A 9,241-nucleotide genomic window follows, 5' to 3' on the forward strand; every position below is an offset into this window, starting at 1 on the left:
TTGTCCTGTGTTTCGCGCGCGCGCGCTATCGTTTTTTGATTAAGTTGGTTACATTGTCACCATCGACCTTGAACGTGGATTCTCTATTAACGGTAACACTGATATACTAAAACCGATAGTATGTATCTAAGCATTAAAGAAATTTAATAAAATACCGTTTGAATAATTAAAACCTATTGAAAATTGTAAATAAATATATTTTTTGACAAATTTTATTCATATGAAGAATTTTCAAGTAGCCTTGTTGTCAACAATTATTTCAAAACAGTTGTTACTAAAAACTATCGATTGTTGAGCTGCAGAAACAATCGTTGACCTGACAACCGATGACTCCCCGTTCCCCGATTGTCCATCATATCCCGTGAGTGCTTTATTTACATCGAGTTTTGTTGTCGAAAAATATATTTCTTGTCGCCGATTTCGTTGTTGCTTTGCCGTTTTTATTGTGTCATATCATTGCAAATCATCGGCGCGTTATACAACAGTCGCTAATACGCTTTTAAACGGATTGTTAAAGTGTCTTCCAACTGTGCTTATCGGCTATAAACATTGCCTCAGATCACGTCAATCTTGAACAACACGGTAAGTACAATACACTACTACGAGGTTTAGTGATCGCGGCCGCGGCAGCCTACTTTTTGATGTATCGTCGACGGCTGTGTTTACAAGATCTAAAGTCTTGAAATTGAGTATTTATTTGCGTCCAAATCATATTTTCTCAATTTTTTTGGAGTAAAAGTTCTAATTTTTTAAATGCCCATCTTTTTTTCCTCAATTAATCTGCATTTATCACAGTTTTATAGCCGTGCCCTTAAATCAATTATCACTTTCTTGGCCCTTATCCCCCTATTTATTAAGTTTTTTCCTATGTGTTAAATTTTTAAATACAGTATTTTTGATCTTGATTTAGTATTATTTCGTGATTTTCTATTTATTTCTGTTGTTTTCTTCAAAAATATATTATCAGTTATTTCTGATAATATGCAAAATAATAATTTAAATCTAATCTTACGAAATTAGAGAGTAAATTTTAATCATTATTTTCACGAAGAAGTAACATAATCCACCAAACTAAAATACAGAATTACAGTTTTAAACTGAAATATCAAGTATTTTTATCTTTAATTATTTTTAATTTCTTATATCCATCAATTAATACTAACTAACTTTAACTACTAAGGTACATTTTTTGATTATGTATTTTGTACAGAAAAAAATATTCAATAATAAAAAAAATCTACTGATTACCAAGTTCATTTATGCGGTTTAATCAAAATGAGTGTTATATTTTTTCACCAAGTTTTAATACTTTTTACTTAACTATAAATTTTGGTTTAATAAACTACTCAAATATGTTATTGACTATTAAAAGACATATCACACCATTGCCTTGTTTAAATTTAAGTTTTAATGCTACAAATATTTTATAATTAGAATACTTTTTTTTTTAAGATTTATTTGTAAATATTTTTCACTGGGTTATTTTTTATTTTTCAACGCTTTGTTCTGATTATTTTATTGTGAGCATTGTTTTTAAAATTTTATTTTCTTCAGTTAGGCATATTTTATGTCATAATATGTGATAATTAATTTATAATTTTTATTTGTTTCTTTTTTTATGAATTTAAAATTCTAAACTATTTGTAGATTTATAGTTAACTATAAAAGTTTTTTTATTTTTACATTTCATATTTATTTTAAAAAATATTTAAAAAAACATGTAAACAATTTTGTTATAATAAGTTTATTATATTTTAGATTGTTTTTCTGGCTGATTTAATGATCTTGTGTTATGGCATGAATTTACCCCTCAACAATTTTAACTTTAATTTTAGTAAGTATAATTTAAGTATTAATAAAATAAAGCTTTTAGAAATAAGTTTTGATTGTACTATTGACTTGAGCTAAAAAAAAAGAAAAAAAATTTTAAATAATTTTTAAAAATCCTTTATTTGAAAATGATTCTAATTTAACTAATCTCATTCATAATTTGAGTGTTCTTTAATATTAATATAGTTGGAGAGGCATGGGTCATTTTGATAATTTTTTTTGTTACATATTCTTGCTGGCATTAAAAAGATGCACTGAAATAGAAATAGATAATTTTTATTGTAACATTATTATTTCTAAAGTATATTAAAAGTTTAAAAAAAACTGTTGTTTTGTAATCCTTTGGGAAACATGTTTTTATGTTAATTATATGTTTATGAAATAATTAAAATTATTTTGTTTTATTACTTTATTAATCTTTAATAAGTTTTATAACTTGATATCTTAGACATATTTTTTAGTTTCTTTTTGAGTAACAGTTTTTTTTTAGAGTGTCAAAGAGGAAGCAAGGATCCTAGGTCCTATAGACCAATTAAGTGCCTTAATATTTTCTTTAAGATATGGGTTGATCCCTAATTCCATATGGTTCTTAATTTAGCTTGTTTTCATTTCAAATGACAACAATGTTATTATTTAACAAAAATTAATTTAAAATCTTTATTGGTAATTAAATTATAAAAATGTATTTATTGTTTAGGTTGAATTGACAATTTATCAGACAAGTCATAACATGCAAGAATTAAGGTGAAAAAGTGCTTTCAAATGACATCTTTAAACTACATTTTTCGACTATTTTTAAAATGGCAATTTTCACTATCTGGTTATATTTAGTCACATACTGCATAATTATGTGAATTTGGACCTGGACAGAAATCTGCCAATCAATACTCATTTTGAGTAAAAACTTTAATAAGATATATTATGTAAAGTAGTGCTAGGACTTTGTGCAATTTTTCTTATCATGTAATTTTTTGTTACTAGTAATTTTTATACTAGGTTTTCTATTTATATAACTAATAAAAATCATGTCGGACTTATTGGTGGATAGCCCACCAAACAAGAGGCCCAAGCTGGAAGATCCATTCCAAGGGTCCTCAGACTCTTCTGGTGTTTATTCCAGTAATGAGATGTTTGATCTCGAGAATGATCTCCCCGATGAATTAATAAGCACGACATCTTGGAATCAACAACCTGATATGAAACAAAATCTCCAACCCCAAATGCCATTACAAAACGGTATGCTTGTCCCACAAAATAATCCCCAACAACAATTACAGCAATCTAATATCCAACAACGGTTAGTTGTTAGTCAGCAACAACTAGCTCATCACTTTATGGGTAACAAACAACATATTGTATCAGCAGCTGGAATGTCAATGAACAAACCATTAAACCCAAATATACCTTCTCCAAATGTGTTAGTTGGAAAATCAGGAGAGCCTATGGTTGTAAATATGGGAAATGCAAATATGAACTCCAATCAACTTCAAAACAGTATTAGTGGAATGTCAAATGTAAATATTATGATGGGGAATAATATAGTTAATAATTCTATGCACAATCCTCATCATGGAATTTCTCAGCAACAAAATGGACCTATGATGGGAAGAAGTATTCCCATGCACCATCAGCAACAAATTCGAAGTCAGACTCCACATCAATTACATAACCTTTCAATGAATACTCAGCAAAGGATACAGGCCCCAATTGGTGCCATGAGTCCTGTCAATAACTTCAATACATACAATCAGAACAATCAACAAATAAATGTTGTTCAACAACAGCCAATTGGTATTGTACGGTCTCAAGTACCTCGTTTTAATACCAATACAAATGGTATGTTAGTTGATAATCCTACTCCTCCTCAACCTCAAGTAAATGTACGCTTAGGACAGCAATTAAATATGGCTAACCAAAATGTAGTTGTACCACCACAAGCTGGAGGACCTGCAGATAGAAGTCAAGCAAATCCAGAAAAACGAAAAATGATAACTCAACAACTTGTCTTGTTATTACATGCACATCAGTGTCAGAGGCGAGATAATCAAGCCAATGGTGAAGTGAGACAATGTCGTTTACAACATTGTAATACCATGAAAGGTGTTTTAGCACATATGACTTCATGTTCAGCTGGGCGTAATTGTAATGTTGCTCATTGTTCATCATCTAGACAAATTATTTCACATTGGAAACAGTGTACTAGACTAGACTGTCCAATTTGTCAGCCTTTAAAAGCATCAAATAATCGTAACCCATTAGCAAATAATACATCTCAAAATGCTAGTGGGATGAATGACATGAATTGTTACAATGCTCAGGTTAATAATCAAGTGAATCAAGTACCTAGTGGAGTTGCAACCAATGTTGGCATAAGAGCTGCCATGCAATCCCAAATGCCCCATCCACCTAATAACACTGTACTTCCTCCCAATCAAAACATTAGAGTGATGACACCACATTCTCAACCACCTCCTGCAACAATGAATACAGACCCAAGTACCAATTCAGTTAATGACATTTTGCAGTCTGTTTCTAATACAACTGTGCCGATACCATCAAGCATTCAACAAACTGTGACTAATATACCTAATTCTTTTATAATGACAACTAGTACAGATACTATGACTACTCAAATGAACAATCAAGCACAGCCTAGTCAGTCTTTACCCGGGGGTAATCATATTGAAACTAAAGAATGGCATGAATCAATTACTCCAGAACTTCGAAATCATTTAGTACATAAACTTGTGCAAGCAATTTTTCCTACATATGATCCTAAAGCAATGTTAGATAAGCGTATGAACAATTTAGTTGCTTATGCTAGAAAAGTAGAAGGTGATATGTACAATGTAGCTAATTCAAGATCAGAATATTATCATCGATTAGCCCAAACATTTTATAAAATTCAAAAAGAATTGGAAGAAAAAATGCAAAAACGAAAAGAACAACAGCAAATGCAGCAACAACAAATGGGTTCTCAGCAGCAGCAAACAACCAATATAAATACACAGTGTTTCCCTACAGCTACTGCCCAAGGAATGCCCACACAACAACCAACAGCACAACAGTCACAACAACAATCTCAGCAAACAACATTGCATCATACATCTATTCAATCAAGTCAACCTAATTTGCCTCAACAACAAGGAGTGCCTACTACAGGTGGATTAATGAAAACACAAATGACAGATCGTGTTCATTTTCCCATAACATCGCCTGTTCCTGGACCAAGTCCTAATACTAACTTACCACAAACCACATTTGGTTTGACTCAACCACCTGCCCAAAGTCCAATCAATACTAGTCAATTCCCAACTAATACACAAATGATGCCAAACATATCTCAAGCATCATTTGTTCAACCTCAATTTTCAAATCAGTCGATTGCCCAGATGCCACAACAAATACATTTACAACAACAACAACCATCACAACAGCAACATATTAATAATCAGATGATACAATCAAATAGAATGAATCAAATGAATATGGAAAAAATAGTTAATGGACCTAGTGTTTTACCTAATAATACAATGGCTCCTATCTCAAATGTACCATCAATGTTGCCCAACAGTATGGGTAAGGGGTATTCTCGATCTGAATCTTCATCTTCAATTAGTCATTCAAGTCAAATGAATGCTATTGCTTCAGCACTAGCTCAAGATGATTCTCCCAAAGATGTGAAAGGAGAAATTAAAGATGAATATGATGACAGTAATGATGGAAAAGGAGCTTATGGAAAAGGAAAAATGAATACAGAAACTAATTCTGAAACTATTAAATCTGAAATTAAACAAGAACATAGTGATGATACGACTACTTCTGTAAAAATGGAAGTCAAAGTCAAAGAAGAAGTAGCAAGTCCAAAATCAAATATTACTACTGATATTAAGCCATTTGAACCTACCACTGATAGTAAAAGTGCTATTAAAAAATGTGTATTTAGACCAGATGAACTTAGACAAGCCTTAATGCCTACTCTAGAAAAATTATACAAGCAAGAACCTGAAGCTGAGCCATTCAAACAACCTGTCGACCCTCAAGCTTTAAATATACCTGATTACTTCCTTATAATTAAAAAACCAATGGATTTATCTACCATTAGAGAGAAACTTAATACAGGTCAATATTCTGATCCTTGGAGTTATGTAGACGATGTTTGGCTAATGTTTGAAAATGCTTGGCATTATAATAAAAAATCGACAAAAGTGTATAAGTCTTGTACAAAATTATCAGAAGTTTTTGAACAGGAAATTTATCCTGTAATGCGTAGTCTTGGTTACTGTTGTGGCCGAAAGTTCACATTTAATCCACAAGTTCTTTGTTGTTTTGGTAAACAACTTTGTACAATACCAAGAGATGCGAAGTACTTTAGTTATGAAAATAGATACATTTATTGTGTTAAATGTTTTAATGACATACCTGGTGATGCTGTTACAATGGGTGAAGATCCTACACAAGCACAGCAAGTTATCAAAAAAGAACAATTTGTTGAAATGAAAAATGATCACCTAGAATTGGAACCATTTATCATGTGTATTCATTGTGGAAGAAAATTACATCAAATATGTGTTCTTCATAATGAAAACATTAATCCACAAGGTTATGCTTGTGATAAATGTTTAGCAAAAAGAAATGAAAAGCGAAAAGAAAATAAATTTAATGCAAAAAAATTGGCTGTAACAAAATTGGGTACTTATATTGAAACAAGGGTAAATAATTTTTTGAAGAAAAAAGAAGCAGGTGCTGGTGAAGTTGCTATTCGTGTTGTTTCTAGTTCAGACAAAATAGTTGAAGTAAAACCTGGAATGCGAAGCCGTTTTGTTGAAAGTGGTGATATGGTTGGTGAATTTCCGTATAGAGCAAAAGCATTATATGCATTTGAAGAAATTGATGGTACTGATGTTTGCTTTTTTGGTATGCATGTACAAGAGTATGGATCAGAAGCTCCTGGACCCAACACAAGAAGAGTTTATATTGCATATTTAGATTCAGTTAATTTTTTTAGGCCTAAACAATATAGAACATATGTATATCATGAAATATTACTTGGCTATCTTGATTATGTTAAACAGCTAGGTTATACAATGGCACATATTTGGGCTTGCCCTCCGTCTGAAGGAGATGACTATATATTCCATTGTCATCCACCAGAACAAAAAATTCCTAAGCCAAAACGGTTACAAGAGTGGTATAAAAAAATGTTGGACAAAGGCATTATTGAACGTATTATTCTAGACTATAAAGATATATTAAAACAAGCTATTGAGGATAAACTAAGTTCTGCCGCAGAATTGCCATATTTTGAAGGTGATTTTTGGCCAAATGCTTTAGAAGATAGTATAAAAGAGCTTGACCAAGAAGAAGAACAAAAAAGAAAGTTAGCTGAAGCTGAAGAATCAGTTGAAATGTGTGTAAGTGATGAAGTTGAAATAGGTCCAGATGGCAAGAAAAAAGGACTTCAGAAAGCCAAAAAGTCAAATAAATCAAAATCCAGTCAAAGAAAAAGCAGTTCAAAGAAAACCATGTTACCTCAAACAAGTAGTGACTTATCTGCTAAAATTTTTGATAACATGGACAAACATAAAGAAGTGTTTTTTGTCATAAGATTACATAGTGTTCAGTCTGCAGCTGCTTTGGGACCTATTCAAGACCCTGATCCTTTAATTAGTTGCGATTTAATGGATGGTAGAGATGCATTTTTGACCATGGCTAGAGAAAAACATTATGAGTTTTCATCACTTCGTAGAGCTAAATTTTCTTCAATGGCAATGTTGTATGAATTACATAACCAAGGCCAAGATAAATTTGTTTATACTTGTAATAGTTGTAAATCACATGTTGAAACTAGATATCACTGTACAGTTTGTGATGACTTTGATTTATGTATTACCTGCTATGACAAAGAAAAACATCCTCATCCTATGGAGAAACTTGGTCTTGACTTAGATGATGGTTCTTCTCCTGGTGACCAAAAACAAGCTGATCCTCAAGAGGCTAGAAAATTGTCTATTCGTCGATGTATATTGTCACTTGTACATGCCTGTCAGTGTAGGGATGCAAATTGTCGCTTGGCAAGCTGTCAGCGTATGAAAAGGGTAGTACAACATGTAAAATTATGTAAAGTAAAGTCGAATGGTAATTGTCCTATTTGCAAACAATATATTGCATTATGTTTCCATCATGCTAAGTATTGTACAGAAGCCAAGTGTCCTGTGTTATTCTGTCCAAACATGAAACATAAAATCAAACAGCAACAGTTACAACAAAGATTACAACAAGCTCAACTTCTAAGAAGAAGAATGGCTATTATGAACACTGGAACTCTAGGCACAGATAATACTAGTAGTCCTTCTGTTGCAACCTCGCATATGACAAATCAACCAAAAATGATACCTCATAAAGGTCCTGGTATGCCACCAGGAAAACAAACTCCCCCTGCTAATGTTTTACAAGTAGTAAAACAGGTACAAGAAGAAGCTGCACGTCAACACGACAACGTAGGTTATGGAAAAGGAGGTCCTCAACCACAAATGCAAAGACCACACATGCAGATTGCACCACAAACTCCACAACAAGTCAACCAATGGGTCAGTGAACCTAATTACAATCAAATGATGCTGCAGCAACAACAGCAGCAACAACAACAACAGCAACAACAAAGACCAATGAACATGCAGCCTCAACAACAAATGATCCTTAATAATCAACAAAATACTATGATTCAACAGCAACAAGTTATGGCTCCTAGGCCTCAAGGTTATCAACAAAACCTTAATCAGGTATCTAATCAGCAGTCTCTACAACAATTATTAAATGCACTGCGTACTAACAACGAGAGTCAACCTGAACAACAGCAACGGTTGCGAGAAATACTTAGAAACAACCCTCAATTGTTGGCTCAATTTATTCGTAATCAAAGGCAAAGAGCCATGTTTCAACAACAACAGCAACAGCAAGGTGGTGGTAGTGGTGGTAGTGGTAATATAGCTCCTCCAATGTATCCTCAACAAATGCAAGGACAGCAGCAACCAGGTGGACCTCAGGGACCTAATCAACCACAATCAAACATGTCTAATCGAATGCACTTATAAAGTATATAAAAAAAAAAAAAGAGCTTATCGAGAATTTTTAAAAGGCGTTGTTTCTATATATGTACATTTATGAATGTAAATATGGTAGCTTAAAGTACAAAATAATAATTTTGTATACTTATTTAATCGGCCGTGTTGACTTATAACTCATGTACATTTGTTTTGCTATTTGTTGTTGTTATGTAGTTAGAAAAAATGTAAGGATATTTTTCTTTATATTTTAACATATTATAAGTAAACATTTATAAATTTCCTACTTTAGTAAAATAATATTTGTTGATTTTTCCTTCTGTACAGGAATAATGGTAATATTATAA

At 32.1% G+C, this 9,241-nt stretch overlaps 1 protein-coding gene across 1 annotated transcript; it reads left to right on the plus strand.

The window, feature by feature from the left end:
- The first annotated feature begins 345 nt into the window (after window positions 1-345).
- LOC126906075 (histone acetyltransferase p300) lies at window positions 346-9,241 on the plus strand. Its single transcript, XM_050686329.1, has 3 exons — window positions 346-582; window positions 1,759-1,834; window positions 2,528-9,241. Exon 3 carries the CDS (start codon window positions 2,856-2,858, stop codon window positions 8,922-8,924), a length of 6,069 nt encoding a protein of 2,022 aa, XP_050542286.1. The 5' UTR covers window positions 346-582; window positions 1,759-1,834; window positions 2,528-2,855; the 3' UTR covers window positions 8,925-9,241.

This window comes from Daktulosphaira vitifoliae, unplaced genomic scaffold, assembly GCF_025091365.1.
Source record: "Daktulosphaira vitifoliae isolate Bord-2020 unplaced genomic scaffold, ASM2509136v1 Scaffold_4, whole genome shotgun sequence".
NCBI lineage: Eukaryota > Metazoa > Arthropoda > Insecta > Hemiptera > Phylloxeridae > Daktulosphaira > Daktulosphaira vitifoliae.

What these genes read in the sequence shown, in the direction of transcription:
- LOC126906075 (XM_050686329.1), top strand. Translation starts at nt 2,856, where the DNA reads ATGTCGGACTTATTGGTGGATAGCCCACCAAACAAGAGGCCCAAGCTG.